At 31.0% G+C, this 20,326-nt stretch overlaps 11 protein-coding genes across 11 annotated transcripts; 6 read left to right on the plus strand and 5 right to left on the minus strand.

Annotated features, from left to right (window-relative positions):
• Positions 1–442: 442 nt before the first annotated feature.
• AVT3 (Avt3p) lies at positions 443–2,692 on the plus strand (the record flags this gene model as incomplete). Its single annotated transcript, XM_011278938.1, has 1 exon — positions 443–2,692. The coding sequence occupies one exon, from the start codon at positions 443–445 to the stop codon at positions 2,690–2,692; it is 2,250 nt and encodes a 749-aa protein (XP_011277240.1).
• Positions 2,693–2,982: 290 nt separating this feature from the next.
• Positions 2,983–4,392, plus strand: RPT1 (proteasome regulatory particle base subunit RPT1; the record flags this gene model as incomplete). Its single annotated transcript, XM_011278939.1, has 2 exons — positions 2,983–3,099; positions 3,193–4,392. 2 exons carry the CDS (start codon positions 2,983–2,985, stop codon positions 4,390–4,392), a joined length of 1,317 nt encoding a protein of 438 aa, XP_011277241.1.
• Positions 4,393–4,468: 76 nt separating this feature from the next.
• RPC25 (DNA-directed RNA polymerase III subunit RPC25) lies at positions 4,469–5,089 on the minus strand (the record flags this gene model as incomplete). The annotated part of the gene is made up of 1 exon (XM_011278940.1): positions 4,469–5,089. One exon carries the CDS (start codon positions 5,087–5,089, stop codon positions 4,469–4,471), a length of 621 nt encoding a protein of 206 aa, XP_011277242.1.
• A 1,088-nt stretch (positions 5,090–6,177) lies between these two features.
• SDH1 (succinate dehydrogenase flavoprotein subunit SDH1) lies at positions 6,178–8,106 on the plus strand (the record flags this gene model as incomplete). Its single annotated transcript, XM_011278941.1, has 1 exon — positions 6,178–8,106. The coding sequence occupies one exon, from the start codon at positions 6,178–6,180 to the stop codon at positions 8,104–8,106; it is 1,929 nt and encodes a 642-aa protein (XP_011277243.1).
• A 345-nt stretch (positions 8,107–8,451) lies between these two features.
• Positions 8,452–9,774, minus strand: DBR1 (RNA lariat debranching enzyme; the record flags this gene model as incomplete). The annotated part of the gene is made up of 1 exon (XM_011278942.1): positions 8,452–9,774. The coding sequence occupies one exon, from the start codon at positions 9,772–9,774 to the stop codon at positions 8,452–8,454; it is 1,323 nt and encodes a 440-aa protein (XP_011277244.1).
• Positions 9,775–10,045: 271 nt separating this feature from the next.
• MCR1 (cytochrome-b5 reductase) lies at positions 10,046–11,043 on the minus strand (the record flags this gene model as incomplete). Its single annotated transcript, XM_011278943.1, has 2 exons — positions 10,046–10,749; positions 10,869–11,043. The coding sequence occupies 2 exons, from the start codon at positions 11,041–11,043 to the stop codon at positions 10,046–10,048; spliced, it is 879 nt and encodes a 292-aa protein (XP_011277245.1).
• Positions 11,044–11,314: 271 nt separating this feature from the next.
• Positions 11,315–12,427, plus strand: NNR2 (NADHX dehydratase; the record flags this gene model as incomplete). Its single annotated transcript, XM_011278944.1, has 2 exons — positions 11,315–11,427; positions 11,554–12,427. The coding sequence occupies 2 exons, from the start codon at positions 11,315–11,317 to the stop codon at positions 12,425–12,427; spliced, it is 987 nt and encodes a 328-aa protein (XP_011277246.1).
• Positions 12,428–12,771: 344 nt separating this feature from the next.
• On the plus strand, positions 12,772–13,437 carry MRP8 (Mrp8p; the record flags this gene model as incomplete). The annotated part of the gene is made up of 1 exon (XM_011278945.1): positions 12,772–13,437. One exon carries the CDS (start codon positions 12,772–12,774, stop codon positions 13,435–13,437), a length of 666 nt encoding a protein of 221 aa, XP_011277247.1.
• A 158-nt stretch (positions 13,438–13,595) lies between these two features.
• Positions 13,596–15,569, minus strand: NOP9 (RNA-binding RNA processing protein NOP9; the record flags this gene model as incomplete). Its single annotated transcript, XM_011278946.1, has 1 exon — positions 13,596–15,569. One exon carries the CDS (start codon positions 15,567–15,569, stop codon positions 13,596–13,598), a length of 1,974 nt encoding a protein of 657 aa, XP_011277248.1.
• A 280-nt stretch (positions 15,570–15,849) lies between these two features.
• On the plus strand, positions 15,850–18,030 carry BN7_389 (uncharacterized protein; the record flags this gene model as incomplete). The annotated part of the gene is made up of 1 exon (XM_011278947.1): positions 15,850–18,030. The coding sequence occupies one exon, from the start codon at positions 15,850–15,852 to the stop codon at positions 18,028–18,030; it is 2,181 nt and encodes a 726-aa protein (XP_011277249.1).
• A 323-nt stretch (positions 18,031–18,353) lies between these two features.
• CCT8 (chaperonin-containing T-complex subunit CCT8) lies at positions 18,354–20,132 on the minus strand (the record flags this gene model as incomplete). The annotated part of the gene is made up of 2 exons (XM_011278948.1): positions 18,354–19,840; positions 19,985–20,132. The coding sequence occupies 2 exons, from the start codon at positions 20,130–20,132 to the stop codon at positions 18,354–18,356; spliced, it is 1,635 nt and encodes a 544-aa protein (XP_011277250.1).
• Between the last annotated feature and the right edge of the window lie 194 nt (positions 20,133–20,326).

Genomic DNA, 20,326 nt, shown 5'->3' on the forward strand with positions numbered 1-20,326 from the left:
GCAAAAAGAACCAGAACTCAGTGGAAATTGAAGGTATTCCAGTGCTTTGAAAGACCATTAGAGATAACAACACACTAATAATACTATCTATCTACTTTCAAATCATTCTATCTTATAATTCCACTGATCAAAGACATCATAAGTATTTCATTTATTCATGGTTGTATTGTTTTACCACTGTGGATCGAAATCGAGAAAACAATTTTATTTTCGCTGCAAGAAAACTAAAAACACAATCAATTTCAAAACAAACAACGACTTATAGCTTGAACTTGGATTCAAAGCAGAGGGTATTGTGCTGGTGATCTGTATACAACTGCTGGTTAATCATAGAGCTAATATCATTGGTTATTTTGAGAAAGAAGTATTCCAATTGGACTCGTGCTGATTATTTGCTATAAATAACTGTGTGTTTCTATCCCCAGAATTTCCAATATCAACCATGGTTTCACCAAGTGACAATCATTTAAAACCTGTAAAGATATCAGGTTCATTATCAGCTTCATTAAAAAAGAATGGAGATCATGAAAATGAAGATAGTTTTAAGATTGGTGATTTTAGTTCAAAACATTTCACTAGAAAATCTTCAGTTTTCACAAATCCTGATCAACAAGAAGGTGATCCATCAACTTCCATAACTAATAAAATCGAAGGTGGGTTCGAAGATAAACATACAGAGACTGATATTGCTTCGTCTTATAAGAGTGCTAGATCTCAAAATCGTTCTTCTTCAAGTGCCTTAGCAAATATGATTTCTTCTTCATATAAAAACAATAATTCAATTTTAGATCAATATAATGATGATCAAAGACCTGTTTCTTCAAGACAACATAGAAATTCAAATCAATTTTCAAATCCTTCATCTCTTGATACAAAAGCAAATTTCTTGAAAAATGGTTTACCACAACATCAATCTAATAATTCAAATTCAAATCCTCCACCAGAAATTGATGTTCAAAATCCAGATCCAACAACTATTGATATCGTTGGACGTCATTTAGTCAACGATACAGACGCAGCAAGTTCAATCCATACAAGAGAAACAACCCATAATGCACCATCATTAAGTAAAAATGGATCAACTGAAAATTTTGATTCATTACAATTACAAGGTGGTGATATTAGTCGTGAATTATATAATTGGCAAAGAGAACATACAAATAATGATCCAAGATTAAGAAGAAGATCTCAATCTTTCTCAGGTTCCGTGCATGGTTCAATTACTGAACCTGATTTTAATGTTTCAGATATTAGAATCCCAGGTGGGTTTAGAAGAAATTTCCTTGTCACAAAAGCTTCAAGACAAGGTTTAAATTCAAATGGTCATCAAAGAAATGCTCCAACTTTTATAACTAGTAATTTCATTGAATTCTTAACTTTATATGGTCATTTCGCAGGTGAAGAATTAAGAGATGAAGAAGACGACGATGATGAAGGTGATGGTGATGAATTTGAAAGTGATACCGAAGGTCATGATGAAGAATCTTTATTAATACCAGCAAGAAGACCAAGAAGAAAAAATGAACCACATAAGGCATCAACAACAAAAGCTGTCTTGTTATTATTAAAAGCATTCATTGGTACTGGTGTTTTATTTTTACCAAGAGGTTATAAAAATGGTGGTTGGGCATTTGCAAGTACTTCATTAGCTTTTTTTTCAATTTTATCATTCTGGTGTTTTAATCAATTAATTGAAGTTAAGAAAAAATTAAATATTCCAAGTTATGGTGATATTGGTGGGAAATTATATGGTAAACATATGAGAGCTTCAATTTTATTTTCTATCGTCGCATCGCAAATTGGATTTGCTGCAGCTTATATTATTTTCACTGCAACTAATTTACAAGCTTTTTTCATCTCGGTTGCTGACAAGCATTTTTCAATGGAATTTTATATTCTCATACAACTTTTGGTGTTTATTCCATTATCATTAACAAGAAAAATTAATAAGTTATCAGGTACAGCGCTTATTGCAGATGTTTTCATCTTTTTAGGTTTGATTTATGTTTATTATTATTGCAGTTTTGTTGTTATTCATGAAGGTATTGCAGATGTTCAATTATTTAATTCAGATAGTTGGACTGTGTTTGTAGGAACTGCAATTTTCACATATGAAGGTATTGGATTATTAATTCCAATTCAAGAATCAATGCAAAAACCATCAAGATTCCCAACTATTTTATTCTTTGTTATGTTTACTGCAACTGTTGTTTTCATCACTATAGGTGCAATTGGATATTTTGCATTTGGTACAAAGACAGAAACTGTTATATTATTAAATTTCCCAAGTGATAGTATTTTTGTTAGTATTTCACAATTTCTTTATGCTACAGCAATTTTATTATCAACTCCATTACAATTATTCCCAGCTATAAGAATTTTAGAAAATGGATTATTTGAAAAATCTGGTAAATTTGATGATAAAATTAAATGGCGTAAAAATTATTTTAGAATTTTAGTTGTCTTAGGTACTGCATTAATTTCATGGGCTGGTGCAAGTGATTTAGATAGATTTGTTTCAATCATTGGTTGTTTTGCATGTATCCCATTGATTTATATCTATCCACCATTGTTACATTTACCAACAACTGGTGATAATCATTTTAGAAAAGGATTAGATATCTTGGTTACAATTTTTGGTGTTGTTATTATGATTTACATTTCATTCTTGACCATTTCTGACTGGGTTTAGATTCGATTTGAAAACCGAAAAAAAAATATAAAAGTATATAAACGTTATAATATAGCTGATGTGGATATAAACATGGATAGTAGAATAACCAAAGGCAATACAAAATTGATTTAGTTGACATTAATACGTATATGTTTGTGTCCCATACCAATATTCATCTTCCATAATTCTTCGCGAATTCTCGTTTTGCCTCTAATCTCGATTTTTGAAAACCATCAACAAAGATCAAAAGCACACAATTCAAGTGCCAAAACTAATATTTAATTCAATTACAACCAAATAATAATAAGATGCCACCAAAAGCAGATTGGGAAAAATACAGAGCTCCAGTGGAGGAAGACAAACAAAAACAAGATGATAAGATTATTCCTTTAAGTGAAGGGGATATTCAAGTTTTACGTACTTATGTAAGTGTTAATGATATATGGTGGCAATTAAAGATTTAACATCAATTGTCCAATTTTATGAGAAATTCTATACTAACAATACTTTTATTATAGGGTGTTGCACCATATGCTAAGAAGATAAAAGAAGTTGAAGAAGATATCAAGACTCTAGAGGGTAAAATTAAAGAAAAAATTGGTGTCAAAGAAAGTAATACAGGTTTAGCTCCACCACATTTATGGGATGTTGCAGCTGATAGACAAAGAATGGAACAAGAACAACCATTACAAGTTGCTAGATGTACCAAGATTATTAAGAGTGATGAAGGTGAAGATAAATCAAAATATGTTATAAATATTAAACAGATTGCTAAATTTGTTGTTGCATTAGGTGAAAAAGTTTCACCAACTGATATTGAAGAAGCTATGAGAGTTGGTGTTGATCGTACAAAATATGAAATTCAATTACCATTACCTCCAAAAATTGATCCTTCTGTTACTATGATGACTGTTGAAGATAAACCAGATGTTACTTATAGTGATGTTGGTGGTTGTAAAGAACAAATTGAAAAATTAAGAGAAGTTGTTGAATTACCTTTATTATCACCTGAAAGATTTGTTAAATTAGGTATTGATCCTCCAAAGGGTATATTATTATATGGTCCTCCAGGTACTGGTAAAACTTTATGTGCAAGAGCTGTGGCAAATAGAACTGATGCAACATTTATTAGAGTTATTGGTTCAGAATTAGTACAAAAATATGTTGGTGAAGGTGCTCGTATGGTTAGAGAATTATTTGAAATGGCAAGAACTAAAAAAGCTTGTATTATATTCTTTGATGAAATTGATGCAGTAGGAGGTGCAAGAGTTGATGATGGTGCTGGTGGTGATAATGAAGTTCAACGTACCATGTTGGAATTAATTACACAATTGGATGGTTTTGATGCAAGAGGTAATATTAAAGTTATGTTTGCTACAAATAGACCAAATACTTTAGATCCTGCATTATTAAGACCTGGTAGAATTGATAGAAAAGTTGAATTTTCTTTACCAGATTTAGAAGGTCGTGCAAATATTTTTAGAATTCATTCAAAAGCAATGAGTGTAGAAAGAGATATTAGATGGGAATTAATTTCAAGATTATGTCCAAATTCAACAGGTGCAGAATTAAGATCAGTTTGTACAGAAGCTGGTATGTTTGCAATTAGAGAAAGAAGAAAAGTTGCAACTGAAAAAGATTTCTTAGCTGCTGTTGATAAAGTTATTAAAGGTAATTTGAAATTTAGTTCAACAAGTCGTTACATGCAATATAATTAATCTTGATTTAAAGAGGTTTATTGATATGATAAATATAATGTACATTAATGCTTAAAAATTGATTTGTAGATGTTATTTAATCCCACCAACTAACTAGACCCATACCATCAGCTTGACAACTTCCTAAAATTGCATAACTTGAAGGTTTCTCAGCATTTTCATTATCATTATCTTCATCATCATCATTAGTTATCACGGTACCATCTATTGAAGTTGGACCCTTCGGTTTAACATTTCTAAAAATTTCCTGCTCGACTCTAAACCTTATTTTTTCATTAACATCAAGATATAATTGAGCACCATCAGCATTCCAAATCCATGCATTATCATTAAGACTAAATTCACAACCTTCAAATAATGCTGCTTTCGGTATAAATATATCATCAAAAAATGCCATTTTAATTTTTAGACCATCTGGAGTACATTTATCAATCCAACCTGTTAAAATTTCACCAACAAAAGGTCTAAATACAATAACTCTAACAATACATTTGATATAACTCCCACCATCACCAGGTTTTAATAAACCATCATCAATTTTAATTAAATCCCATACAGATACAACAAAACCTAAATTTTGTATAATTTTATTTGAGTATTTTTTATGTAATTCATTTAATAATGCCTTTTTAGGTTCTTTATTGAATTGATCTGGTGGAATCCGTATAAGGTCTGATAATCTTGATAAAATAAACATTATTAAACTAATGTACTTCGTATATCAATTTCCTCTATGTTTACATTTTAAAATCTCATCATCATCATTGAATACTAGAAAAAATTTACTTACGTACAATATAAGCACCAGGGCAAAAAACCAGTGATCTTGAAAAGTTCCGAGGATAGTCATGTGATGCATCAGCTGATTTTTAAACCCTCGTAACTGAAAATAAGATCTGTCAAAACCTCAACTGTTCAATTAATTTTTTTTTTAAATATTTTCAACTTTTTAAAAGGCCCATCGGATAAATTCACAAAGGTGCACTGTGAACAAGAATTGAGATGAATCATGATCTGCTAGGAATTACACCGGATATTTGGACATTTGGACCAATGTTTTTATGATTTCTGATTCATTACTTATACATTAATCGATCTTTAACAACTTCAATTAACAAGCGTCCACTAATATGTCCATATTACTCACCAGATTAAATGCTATCCGCTGTCCAGTGTCTCGCTTCTACTGTCCAGTGTCCAGGCTGCAATTGACTTCGTCCGGGGAGAGAATTGTTTTCACTTTGGCTGTATTCTCTGCCTAAGATTAATCCTTCTCTACCTAATGGGTCTAAAACCTCTGCCTAAAGTGCAATGTCTCGCCCTCTAGCTCCTCTCCCTAGCCGCCCGTCCTGTCTTCCCCGGGATCGATGACTTGAGTTTTGCTAATTCCTCGTTTGTGATTGGTTCAATCCCGGACCCGCAAAGGAACCGAACGGTGTAATTTGGCGTACTTTATTTTGATTCACGAAAAATTGAAAAGTTGATGATTATTGACATCAAATTTTTAGTTCAATTCAATTAAAATCTTATTCTTTTAATTAATCTTTTGATTTTTCTTTTGTTGTTCAAGGTTCATTGTTTAGATTTATTAGTTCATCAAGTGGTTCTTCATAGATACGTCAGATCAGTTACAATTCATAAAGTTAAGGTACCTGAGTTGTTTGATTTTGTTATACCCCAGATATACTTGCTACCTATAAAAATTTAATTGGAAAAGAACTTTGATTGAACGTTTTAGTAATATATAGAACATCCCCATATTAATTTAAAAGAACACATCACAACATGCTCTCTCTACGTCAATCAGGTAGAAGATTACTACAACAAACTAAAAGAGCTCAATTCTCTACTTCAGCCATCACAAGACATGCTTTCAGTGTTAATGATGATATAAGTGGTGAAAATGCTGCTAAAGGTGTTGCTGACCAATATCACATCATTGATCATGAATATGATTGTTTAGTCGTTGGTGCTGGTGGTGCTGGTCTTAGAGCTGCTTTCGGGTTAGCTAATGCTGGTTATAAGACTGCTTGTATTTCAAAATTATTCCCAACTAGATCACATACTGTTGCTGCTCAAGGTGGTATTAACGCTGCTTTAGGTAACATGCACAAAGATGATTGGCATTGGCATATGTATGATACCGTTAAAGGTTCAGATTGGTTAGGTGATCAAGATGCTATCCATTATATGACTAGAGAAGCTCCTCAATCTATTATTGAATTAGAACATTATGGTGTTCCATTTTCAAGAACTGAAGAAGGTAGAATTTATCAAAGAGCTTTTGGTGGTCAATCAAAAGAATTTGGTAAAGGTGGTCAAGCTTATAGAACTTGTGCCGTTGCTGATAGAACTGGTCATGCTCTTTTACATTCCCTTTATGGTCAAGCTTTAAGACATAACACACATTTCTTTATTGAATTTTTCGCTATGGATCTTTTAATGGATAATGGTGAATGTGTTGGTGTTATGGCTTATAATGAAGAAGATGGTACTTTACATAGATTTAGAGCTCATAAAACCGTTATTGCCACTGGTGGTTATGGTAGAGCTTATTTCAGTTGTACTTCAGCTCATACATGTACCGGTGATGGTTATGCTATGGTTTCAAGAGCTGGTTTACCATTACAAGATTTAGAATTCATTCAATTCCATCCATCTGGTATTTATGGTTCAGGTTGTTTGATTACTGAAGGTGCTCGTGGTGAAGGTGGTTATTTAATCAATTCTGAAGGTGAACGTTTTATGGAACGTTATGCTCCACATGCTAAAGATTTAGCTTCAAGAGATGTTGTTTCAAGAGCTATTACCATGGAAATTAGAGCTGGTAGAGGTGTTGGTCCAGAAAAAGATCATATGCATTTACAATTATCACATATCCCTGCACCAGTTTTAAAAGAAAGATTACCAGGTATTTCTGAAACTGCTGCAATTTTCGCAGGTGTTGATGTTACAAAAGAACCAATTCCAATTTTACCAACTGTTCATTATAATATGGGTGGTATTCCAACAAAATGGAATGGTGAAGTTGTCACCATTGATGAAGATGGTAATGATAAAGTTGTTCCAGGTTTATTAGCTTGTGGTGAAGCTGCTTGTGTTTCTGTTCATGGTGCTAATAGATTAGGTGCTAATTCATTATTAGATTTAGTTGTTTTCGGTAGAGCTGTTTCATTAACTATTGCTGATTCATTACAACCAGGTTTACCACATAGAGAATTACCAAAAGATTTAGGTTTTGAAAGTGTTGCTAATTTAGATAAAGCAAGAACTGCAACTGGTCCAAAATCAACTGCAGAAATTAGATTAGATATGCAAAAAACTATGCAAAGAGATGTTTCAGTTTTCAGAACTCAAGAATCATTAGAAGATGGTGTTGAAGGTATTAATAGAGTTGATAAAACTTATTCACAAGTTGGTACAACTGATAGATCAATGATTTGGAATTCAGATTTAGTTGAAACTTTAGAATTACAAAACTTGTTAACTTGTGCTGTTCAAACTGCTGAATCTGCTGTTGTTAGAAAAGAATCAAGAGGTGCTCATGCTAGAGAAGATTATCCAACAAGAGATGATGAAAACTGGATGAAACATACTTTATCATGGCAAAAAGAAAGTGGTGCTCCAACCACTTTAGCTTATAGAGATGTTATTTCTAAAACTTTAGATGAAAATGAATGTAAATCAGTTCCACCAGCTATTAGATCTTATTAGATCTTTTTATGCAACAAAAATTTCCAAAACTCATTTCATTTCAAATCATCATAATCAATTTATTAATATAGTTAATTAACTTTAGTTATATCTTTTAATAATTATTTTAACTCATATCACTTAATTCATAAAAAGTTTAAATAGTCATATATATTAATGTCATCTAGTTTACAAACAAATTCTGATTCAAGTGTCATTAAGAAACTCATCATCAATATTCATATTTATATTATCTTATTTTTCATATAGTTTATACCGTTTAAGGATTAATCTATACTGTTTATATATATTTAAAATGCACATACGTTATTAAAAATAATTCAGATCATGTAGATTTATATTAACCTATAAGAATTTATCTTTAAATAATTTTGTTTGTTCTGAAGGATTTTCCAAAGTAGCTTTGAAATTCTTGGGTATTTCTAAACTTTCATCATTAATCTTCACATCATTTATATCTTTCCATAATTGATCAATAAGATTTTGATTAAAATCTCTCATTCTAAGATCTTTAAATACTTCAGTTTTCCTAAAATTATTTTCAAACCATTTATTTATCTTTAGAAATTCAGGATCATAATAAAAATTTGCCTCCGAATGATGTGGATGATCATTTGTTATTGGAATTTCTAAATATTCAAGGAATCGACGTCTTGGTAAACATTTATCTAAAGCTAAGAAATTTGTTTGTGAAAATCCTTTAGCAAATGATTTTTCTTGCTCTATTGGGGTTGTAATCTCATCATCATCAAGATCTAATTTGATTTCATTTAATTGTTTTGTAGTTGGTTTCTCATCTTCTAAATCTAATGATATTTCATCGTTATTACCTTCCACTTCATCTATTCCCAAGTCAATCTCTTCATTATTAATTTTTGTTTTCTTTTGATGATCAACTTCTGAGGAATTACTCAACTTTCTTTTAATATTTGATTCATTATTTAATGGATGTTCCACAGTTGCTTCAAATTTAACATGTAAATGAGCACTAAACCACCAATTAGGCATTAATTTATTCAATAACAATTTAGCCGGGACTGAACCTAAAGAATTTGTTTCAATATCTTTCTTGAAGAACGGTTTGGCACGTAATAAACCTTTTTCATCACCTTTTGAAGTTATACCTTCAGGCCAATCATGACTTATAAAACAATTTAAATTTAAATTTTGAATTAAACCTAATTTTAAAAAATCTTCAAAACGAACATGATAAACAGATCTTTTAGAAGTTTCATTATATGGAAACTTTTCATCATGAGGTTTATAAAAATCATGGTATTTATAAATCCCTGATATAGAACCAATTCTTAACCCTTTAAACCATATGACATTTGAATTACCTAAATAATAAATATTTTCAGCTACCCAACCACCAAATGGTAATTCTTGTAAATAATTTGAAGCTTCATGATTCCCACCAACGAAAATTGTTGGAATTGGGGCTTTTTTAGAACCATTATAATAATCTTGGAAATCTCCTAGTTTTTTGAATTTATCAGGTACAGCTATTGCACTGAGATCTGTTTCATTTCTTATTGATTGGAAATCACCACATATTATAAGTAATTCAGGCCATTTTTCATAAGGTAAAGCTTTGATACGAGCGTAAATTTGATTTAATTCACCATGACAGCATCCTTCCACTGCGATTCGAAGAGTCTGTGACATTTTTCAAGTGAGCTATAGGTTCTATGATTGAGTTTTGAGTCCTTCTTTATCGTATCACTATATAAAATGTTTGGTGAAGTTAACTTTTTAAAGCCCGATATAATTTTTTCGAGATACAAAACTATTAATTGAAAAAGTGAAAAATTCACTACAAATGAAATTTTAAAGTATCAGAATATTTCGTATATATTGTATAATAATATCATAGTACAAACAATCATTAACATCTAGTCAATTGTGTGTTTTTTTCTTTTTGAATCATTAAATTTGCTTAGAATTTAAAGACATTGTCTTTGGTGAAACCTAATTCTTTTAAAGCACCGGTTAATTCACCTTGATCAGATGGGGAGACTTTGTTACCAGAGATGGCTTCGTATAAAGGTGGAGGACCACAGACAAAGACTTGGTGAGAGTTATCTGGATGTGGAACATTCTTTGATAACCAATCTTTAGTGATGAAACCAGTTTCACCTTTCCAGCCATCAACTGGCTTATCAACGAAATAATGAACTTTGACTCTGTCAGAGAATTTTTCAGCAATAGCATCTAAATCTTTTTTCAATAAGATATCTTCTGGAGTTTTATTACCATAAACTAAGTTAACTTTTGTTTTTTCTTCTGGGTTTTTGGTAATTTCATGTAAGATTTGCCATAATGGAGTAATACCTGAACCACCACCAATTAAAGTAACATTTTCAAATTGATTTGGAGTCCATTCCCATTTTCTAACTGGACCTTTGAAAGTAACGGTATCATTTTCTTTTAAGGAGAAAAGATGGTTACCAAATTTACCAGTTGGATATCTTTTAATAACAAATTCAATTTGACCTTTTTGATCATTATCAGAGATTGGGGTATATGGTCTAATGACATTGTTACCTTTTTCAGTAACGTATTTACCTAATAACATTGAAGCAGTTTTCAAACCTGATACTTGATCAGCTGAAGGTAAAGCAAAATAGAAATGTCTGGTATCTGGTGAGATTTCAACGGATTTGATCAACTAGAGAGAACGTGTTAGTAATTGAATCTATAGAACTCAATTGAATTACTCAATTGGATTTACCAATTGATACATCCCTTTTACAAAATACTCACTTTTAAATCAACCCATTCGTTATCACCTTTGAAAGCAGCTGGGGTTTCATTGGCAACTGGAGCTCTAGCAGTAGTTGAGTAATACAAAGAAGCAGCGACGGCAGCACCACCAACAGCGAAAGGAACCCATTGGGTTCTAGATGAAGCGAATCTTGAGAAGATAGAAGACATTGTATGAGTTTGTAATTGACAATTCTTTAACATGGATCAAGTATTAACCAATAAAACTTTGAGTAATTGCTCTTTTAAAAGAATTTCAGCTTCTTTTATACTCGAAAGCAAAAAGTGTGGTGGGTGTTTCAGTTCCGAGGTACCGTTTTCGCAGCAAAAAAGTGATGAATTCCGAGCTCCTTTATAACCATTCTTTTATACCCATTGATTTACTAAGAAAATACTTGAGAACTAGGTTTAATTAAAGGTTTAAAGAGTCAATTGAAGAGTCATGTCATTGAAGAATAAGTCTGCGAAGGATTTGCTGAATTTGACAAAGAAATTGGTGCCTCCATTACTACCACAGTTCCATAAAGGTCAAGGTATGTGTCTCGATAGGTTTTAGTAATGATGATTAATAGAATATTAACATCTTTGGAAAAGCTGGAAGAATCGTTGTGTTTGGAGGTTGTGAAGAGTAAGTTTATTGGAGTCATATATATCTGTAATCCATTCTAACCACAGAGATAGTTATACTGGTGCTCCTTATTTCGCTGCACATGCTGCTGCTGTCTTTGGTGCTGACTTGTCCCATATAATTTGTGAAAAAAATGCAGCTACAGTGATTAAATCATATACCCCAGATCTTATGGTTCATCCATATCTATATGAGAAAGATAATGTTCCTGATCATGTACAAAATATTGATGAATTTCTGGAGAGTAAAGTATTACCAAAAGTGAAATCTTTATTATCAAGAATACATGTTGCTATTGTTGGACCAGGTTTAGGTAGAGATGAATTAATGTTGAAAACTTTAGAGATTGTCATTGGATACCTTAAAGAAAAGCAAATTCCTATAATATTTGATGCTGATGGTCTTTATTTATTATCACAGAAACCTGGTTTAGTTCATGGATATCAATTAGCTACACTAACACCAAACGTTGTGGAGTTCAAAAGATTAGCGGATGCTGTAGGTTTAGATCTTGATGGCAGGAACCCACATCAAGAGGCAAGTGATTTATCCAATCTACTAGGTGGTGTTACCATTTTGAGAAAAGGTGCTGTTGATATAATTGCCCAATATGATCAAGTCATTGAAAGTAATACAAAAGGTTCGGATAGAAGATCTGGTGGTCAAGGTGATACATTAACAGGTACATTAGCCACATTAACAGCATGGGGTGAATCATATAAATCATTCTTGTGGGATCATGATGGAGATGTTGAAGAGGAAGATATCTCATTATTGGCAGCTTTTGGAGCTTCTACTGCAACAAGAGTCGCTGCGAGAGAAGCTTTTAGACAAAAGGGTAGAGCAATGCAAGCCACTGATTTACATGCAAACGTTGGAAGAGCGTATCAAATTGTCTTTGAAGAGGAAAATGAGTTGTTTGAATAGTGGTTCATAATTAAATTGAGTATATGACTTTATGATCTGAGGAATACTTATGAACTCGGTGGTTTTTTGTCGTAGAAACAATCTGAAAAATGGTAAACACTCCTTAAAGTCTCTAAAAGAAGATAGTATCCTTTATATAAGCATGATTTCAAATACTTTTGTTGATTTCTCGATATTACTCAATTACGATTTTGACACTTTATGTTTTTGTTTCGCGCAACACCGATGTTTACAAAGCCACAAACTTCGAACTCCTTTTAAGACACATCAACATTTTTACACAACAAACCACAAACAATTCATTTGATCAACTACAGATCTTACAATCAAACAAAGTCATTACAATGTCAGCACCAGTTAAATCATCAGAAAAAGTTCCAACGGTCGAAGAATTGACCAATCAAGTCAACGATCTAACTCTTTTAGTTAAGAAGCAATCTCAATTGTTATCAAAGACTGGGGAACAAGTTTTATCACTTCAAGTTAAATCTCAAAAAGAAAGTATTGATAATTTCGATCCAAAGAGTCTTAGAGGTTCATCATCAAGAGTTTCCAAAAAGATCCCACAATTGGATACCACTGATTTTGCCACCAATGAAGATCTTGTTGAATTAGTTGGTGAATTACAAGGTCAATTAGATGTTATTGAAGAAAGATCAATTAGAAGATTAGTCAATTCTCATAAAAAATCTACAGATATCTTAGCTCCTCAATTAAACCATGATGGTGAAGAACCTCCATTAGAAATCTATCCAAAGAATGTTGAAGAATTCACTAAAATTTCTGATTCAAATTTGGTTCAATTAGCAAGATTTTATGAAGCATTACCACCTACTGAAGCTGAAAAAAGAGAATTTGAAGCTTTTGTTGAAGGTAAATCTGATAAAGTTCAAGAATCAAGCATTAAAGTTGATGCTTCAAGTTATTCCAAAGATGATTTAGATGAAGCTTTTGATAAAGTTGCAAGATTATTAGGTTTACCAGTTAGAAGAACTGTTGAAGCATGGTAATTTGATGATGTGTTTTATACTACAATAAGATGAAAAAAAACACCAATTGTTTAACGATCTTTTTTAATTAATTTCAATTTTTATGAATCAAATTTATGCTAAATTTTAATATATATTATTGTATGAGTTATAATGCAAAACTAAATTGTAGTTGTGATCTATTTACGATTACGACCTCTAACTTTTTGTTTCTTATTTGCACTTTCATCATTTTCAAATTTTCTTTTATTATTATGATCATTTGATGAAGCATTAACTTGATTTTCAGGTTTCTTTTCAGGGAATTTTGAAAATTCTTCTTCTTTAATTTTATATTTCCAATCACCTCTTTTTCTAACATATAATTCCATTGACCAGTTTTTCCAAACTTGTCTACCATATGTACTTTCTTTAACTTTTTCCTTTTCACCAACTAATTCAGCTGCAATTCTTTCCTTGTACATATTTAATTTTAAAGTGAAACCCCATAATTTATCAACAATATGTGAACCATATGCATTACATGATAAATCCACAATAGATTCCATAAATTGATTTAATAATTTTTTTCTCTTGATGATTTCTGCATCTGGTAATAAGACATTTTCCACAACATGAGAGAAAACACCATGTTTACACATTTGAATTAATCTTTCTTTTGGTAATGTTAATAAATTATCAATTGTTAAGTTTAAAAAACTTGTATCATATTCAATTAATTTTTCCAAAAATAAAGCTCTTCTTCTTTCTTCTGCTGTTGGCCAATCATCTCTTGTGTTACCTAATGTTGATGTTGATAATTGTAAAATAGTTTCCAAGATGTTTGATTCTTCATTTGGTCTATATTTTTTAACTAATTCTTCAATGATTAATGGTTTTTTGTATTCTTTATGTTGAGTTGATGCATCAATTATAGATTTACCCATTTCTAAATTTGTATTCATTAAAACACTCATTTCTGGAATTAATTGATTCAAGATTTCTCTAGCTTCAATTTGTTTTAATTTTTTCAATAAAATTTGAACAACATAACTACCTGTTGTATCTCTCTTGGCTAACTTTAAGATTCTTTCCTTCATATATAGTCTGTATAGTCTTTCAACATATTTTAATCTTTGATCTCTTATAGAATTTTCGAAAAAATGTGAACCAACAGGATCTGATAATAAATATTCCACAAATGCTGATTCTGTTGAATCTGATTCTTCATCATCTTTTAAGAAAATTAAATGCCAAATTTGTCTATCTCTATCAACAATACCTTCAACCTGAATTAATAATTGTAATACCGGGGAGGCAACTTTATGAATTGCATATTCTCTTGCGGTCTTTCTATCAAGTTTGGATCTTATACTATCCAAGAGACCTTTCAATTCATCTTTAAATGATGATGGGATTTGGAAAGCTCTATCAAAATCTTGATTATCTTTAATTTCAATCATTTTTCTTGCAATTTTAGATTTTTTACTTCTTAAAGTTGAATTTGACATTGTGGTTGATGGTAATTCTTTACCTGAAATTATCAAGATAATTAATCTTAAAGTATGTGAAGCATATTGATGAATTATCATTTCTTTTAAATTTGATTTAATTTCATTTAAAAAGAATAAAAATAAATTTTCCATTGTAACATAATTGTCTTCATTTGCAAAATTTGAAACTGGATTTAATAATTCTTTTTCAATTAAAGCTGCAGTCCTCACTAATAAAGTCTCCACACAATGTGATGAATATTTATGATAGATTAAAGAAAGAAAATGACCTTCAAATGCCTTAAAAAGACGTTTTAATTGTTCATCTGTAGAATGTAAGATTAGTCTTTCAATTAATTTGGAACAAATTTGATTTGTAACTAATTTTAATTCTTTACCTTTACTTTCTTCTAATACACTTTCAACAAAACCAGCTCTATCAGCTTCATTTTCAAAAGCATCTGCGTTTAAAGTAGCTTCAGCTTGTTTGAAATAGTCAAGTTCTGTAGTATCAACTAAACCGAAGAAGGTGTTTGGTTCATTAATTGGTTTAGAATCTTCATTAGATTCTTCATTGTTTAATGATGAACTTTCTTTATAAACTTTTAATTCTTGTTCTTCAGCAGCATCTTTTGATTTTTGCTCTTTTTGAGCTCTTCTACCTCTAACTTTGGTACCCATGATAAGCAGTAAACTTGAAAATTATCACTAGTCTGATGGATCTTCCTCTTTCTCAAAGACTTGTTAAATATCAGATATCATTAATATTTAATACTCATATGCATATAAAAAAATTTTTAAAAAAATGACAGAATTTCGGGTTTTTAAAATTTTGACATAAATATTGTATGACGTAATCAGAAAGTAATAAGCAGCTTCAAAACTTCAAAAGAAGAAGATATTATTTACATACAAGACAACCAGAGACTTTTATACCATCGTATATTAGGGGATACAAGAAATGGATCCCACAAGTATTGACTATCAAAAATGTCTTGATATTTTTGAGATTCTTACCACCAACAAAGAAAGAATCTTCAAAAAACTCAAGTTAGAGACTGGTAAAAGTTATCCTGAGATGGAACTAGATTTCGAACATTTGGTATTAAGTAACATTAATCAACGTGCTGATTTTGTATTAATGTCTAAAGTTAAAAATCACTACATGTGGAATGAATTAATGCTGCTGATTATACAAAATCAAGCTGATTTTAGCATTGATGAATTTAACAATCTTTGGAAATTGATTTTATATGTTGAAACTCAATCATCTGTCAAGGGTTCATTTTTAACGAAGTCTGAAAGTGCTAACAAGTCATCAAGTGCTACATTACATGACGAAAACGCCAAATTAGTCATAAATTCGAACGGAAATTATGTTGATGTACTAAATTATGTCGAATCAGGCTGGAAAATGGTGCTTTCCAAATTAGAGGAGACATTCAACACTCAAAACAATAACAAAAAGAAGTCGGCAAAATTGATTTCAACATTGTTTATAAATATGATAAATTTTCATTCATATTTTCAATATCAAGGAGCTAATGAAGGATCAGAAGCTTTTAAACAACTCAAGATATTGATTCAAGATTCAATTTACCATAAAGAGATAATTCCATCTGTGATATTGATAGATTATTGTTATAATCACAATCAGCAAGAGAGAGATTATTCAATAGGCTGTAAGACTGTTAATCTGGTACAATATAATGTATCATCTAATGGAAATGCTGAATCTATCGTTCCAAGATTGAGATTATTTTGTGCTGACTTGAATTTAAACGCAATGAAATCTGAACAAACAATTTCAAATATCGAAATCAAATGTCCAAATCTTAAAGCTGAATTTTTGAAAGAGTTGGAGGTAATAGATGACATGGACCTTGAGGAAAGATTTAAATCAAAGAGAAATATCTATTTAAATGAAATTATATCACAAATGTTTGTTGCAAAATCAACCATAGGCATTTTAACTGATTCGTACACCACTATCATCATTACCATTCCACTAAATTTCAATTTCCAAACCTTAGATAGATTTAAAGGAAATTTCGAAAAAGATGTACAGTATTTTTCATTCGATATAGAAGGGTTTATGTTAAGTGATGGAAATCTTTTTGATTTAAGAGGTGATTTCGTTACTCTGAACGATTCTGGTTTGACCCATAAATCAATTTTATGCTCCTTGATCTTGAATCACATGGAATATATTCCGAGCACTTCAAGTACAGGTAAGGCAAGACAACTAGGAAGCATTGGTGAGGAAATTGAAACAAGAAGATCCAATTTGACTCAACTTTATAATAAAATTCAAAGAATACAGATTCATAATCCACAATCTCCAAATTTATCATTACCAATTGAGAATTCACAAGATCGTGTTAAGGATAACACTCAAGAGAAAGTTATTGATCTTTCAATGAATAGAAATCTTTGTACTAGAACCTATAAAATCAAATCCAATGAATTCATAAAGGTCTTGTATAATGATAGTGATAATACCAAGAATGAAATAAGTTTATTGAAACAAATAAGTGAAGCTAACCACTGGGAATATTTGATTGTCAAATTCATCTCAAGGGATTTAGTTTACTTAAACACTGAATATTACAGCCCAATCATTCGGTGGGGTTCACCTGGACGCACTGCACGCGATGAAGCATATGCGAATTGCTGTAAAGATCATATTTATAATGAAAGTGATGCCTTAGAGCTCATTAGAGGTTATAATGATACAGTGGATAACGATGAAATGAGAATCAATGTACCAAAGTTATTATTGAGCGGGTTTATAAAAAAAGGTGATGGTTCTATTCTTCAAAATGAATACTTTATATGTTTGGAACCAATCAGTTTCATCGATAACCATCCAAAAAATGAAGTTAAACAATCAAGGTTCACCATTAAAGATGGTCTTAAACAAATGAGGTTGATAAACTCATTGGGTATTGATCATGAAGATCTTTATGCGAGAAATGTTTCAATAAATCCTCAAACCAAGGAAGTTTTAATTTTCGATTTTAATAAATGTACTATCACTGAACCAATCCCATACTCGGATGATTTTAGAAGTACAGATGTCTCAAATATGGAGCTTGTTCTTAATGGTTACCATAGATTACTTGATGAATTAGATTGGTGAAGAATTTTATACTGGAGGTGATTTCTAATTTTCTTAACGAACAAGTAATTAAGGTAATAAAAGCTACATTATATTAATGCTAGAGATATATCTTTGTTTATATACAAGTATATTTAAATATAAGATGCTTATATTATATGTTTGTTAATTAGCTAAGTATGGAAAAGTGCTCATTAAATATTAATCTTTGTAGTCGCGGACTTGTGTATGTTAATTCAAACTATGGCCATAAACTACAAAAATCAAAGAATCAATTTTTTTCAAAAAAAAGGTATCAAAGACTCATGAATTCAAATTATATATAAATATCATGTTATTTACAATTAATCAGCTTGATCCCAGTTACCAGGTCTTGGTTGTTTTGGAACTTGAGGACCACCAGCTCTCTTAGCCATAATAATTTGATCAACAGATAAAACAGTTGTAGCAGCTTCTGTAGCAGCAGCAATTGCGAATTTTTTAGCAGAGAATAAATCATAAATACCTTCATCATTAATATCTTTAACACCATTTGAAGAATCACCATCGATATCAATACCAAATGATAAACCTTCTGGAGTACTATGTTTTGAATATAATCTTGGTAAAACTTCTGTTGGATCAAGACCTGAAGTTTCAGCTAAAGTTCTTGGAATAACTTCAAATGCATTAGCATATTGTTTTATAGCTAATTGTAATAAACCTGGTGTTCTTTCACCATATTGAGTGATACGATGTACTAATTCAGCTTCAACAGCACCTGCACCTGGTAATAATCTACCATCTTGAGTTAAACCTTTAATAGCAGCAACACCATCATCAATAGCTCTTTCAATATCATCTAAACTGTTTTTTGTAGCACCTCTAATAACAATTGTTGAAGTTCTTGTAATATCATCTTCTTGTCTGAAAATTGTAACTCTATCACCACCAATTTCTTTTGTTTCAATAATATCAATATCACCCATTTCTTCTGGCATTGGAGCACCTAATCTTGGTAATGGAGTTGCACCACAAACTCTACATATTCTTCTTAAATCAAATTTACTTGAAACTTTTAATGTCAAAATTCCATAACGATCCAAATAATGTTGAGCTAATTCACCAACACCTGAACCAGCAATAACAACTCTAACACCTGAATCATAAATTTCTTTAACTAATTGATCTAATTGAGCTTCTTCACCTTTGGAAAAATCTAACATTTCTTGTGCATTATGTAATAAAACAGTACCTTTTGTTTCAGTTTGAGAAATATCAAATGGTGAAGTGAAAACAACAACTTTTGATCTTGTTTTTAAATTTTTAATATGACCTTCTGGTTGATTTGGGAAAACCATACCTTTAATAACTTGAGAATTTTCTAAACTACTACCCATAATTTTAACAACTCTAACACTATCCACGTTGAATTGTTTTGTATTTTTTGGTGGTAAAACATTTAAAACAGCTTCACTAACAAGATCAGAAATGAAATCTTCTGAACCATATTGTTTTGATGCTATCACTGGTTTAATAACTTTTTTCAAATTTTCAACAGATAATAAATCATCAATTTCACCAACAGATAATTCTTCAATTGTTTGTAAGGCAAATTTACTTGCTAATTGATAACCTTGAATGATTTCAGTTGGATTTAAACCTAAAGTTAATAATTTTTCTGAAACATTTAAAAATTCACCAGCTAATACTAAGACTAAATTTGTACCATCACCCATTTCTAATTCTTGTTGTTCAGAAGCCATGACTAATAATTTGACAGCTGGATGTACAACATCTAATTCATGTAACATTGTAGCAGCATCATTTGTAATGAAAACTTTTTGTAAATCTATATTGAATGATTGTTAGTGGCAAGTTCAGATATATAATACACCAGTTCAATTGAGATCTAAAACATTTCAAATCTTTTGATCCCAATTGACAACACAGCATAAAGCACAATACTCACGGTTAACAATGACCTTGTTTCTACCACATGGCCCTATTGAAGACAAAACCATATTTGTGATTTCTCTGCACGCAGCGATGTTTCTATTGACAGCACCATCGGCATTACTTTGAGATGTGTAACCTTGCTTGAAAAGACCCGCGTTTGGGGCTTGAGGAAGACGAAGAGACATTGTGATTCTGATATACCTCCTATTAAACAATCAACGCTTGAAACTTTTAAGATCTGCCTGGTTCAAATACCAAATATTGATTGCAACTTTTCTGTATTTGATCTCTTCGACATTTTTGAAAATGTTTTGAAAGACGCGAAAAAAAAATTAATAGTGAGTCGGATTTGAAAAGCACTCAGGTGACCATGACTTGA

Source organism: Wickerhamomyces ciferrii, contig 00007 (genome assembly GCF_000313485.1).
Source record: "Wickerhamomyces ciferrii WGS project CAIF00000000 data, strain NRRL Y-1031 F-60-10, contig 00007, whole genome shotgun sequence".
NCBI classification, from domain to species: domain Eukaryota; kingdom Fungi; phylum Ascomycota; class Saccharomycetes; order Phaffomycetales; family Wickerhamomycetaceae; genus Hansenula; species Hansenula ciferrii.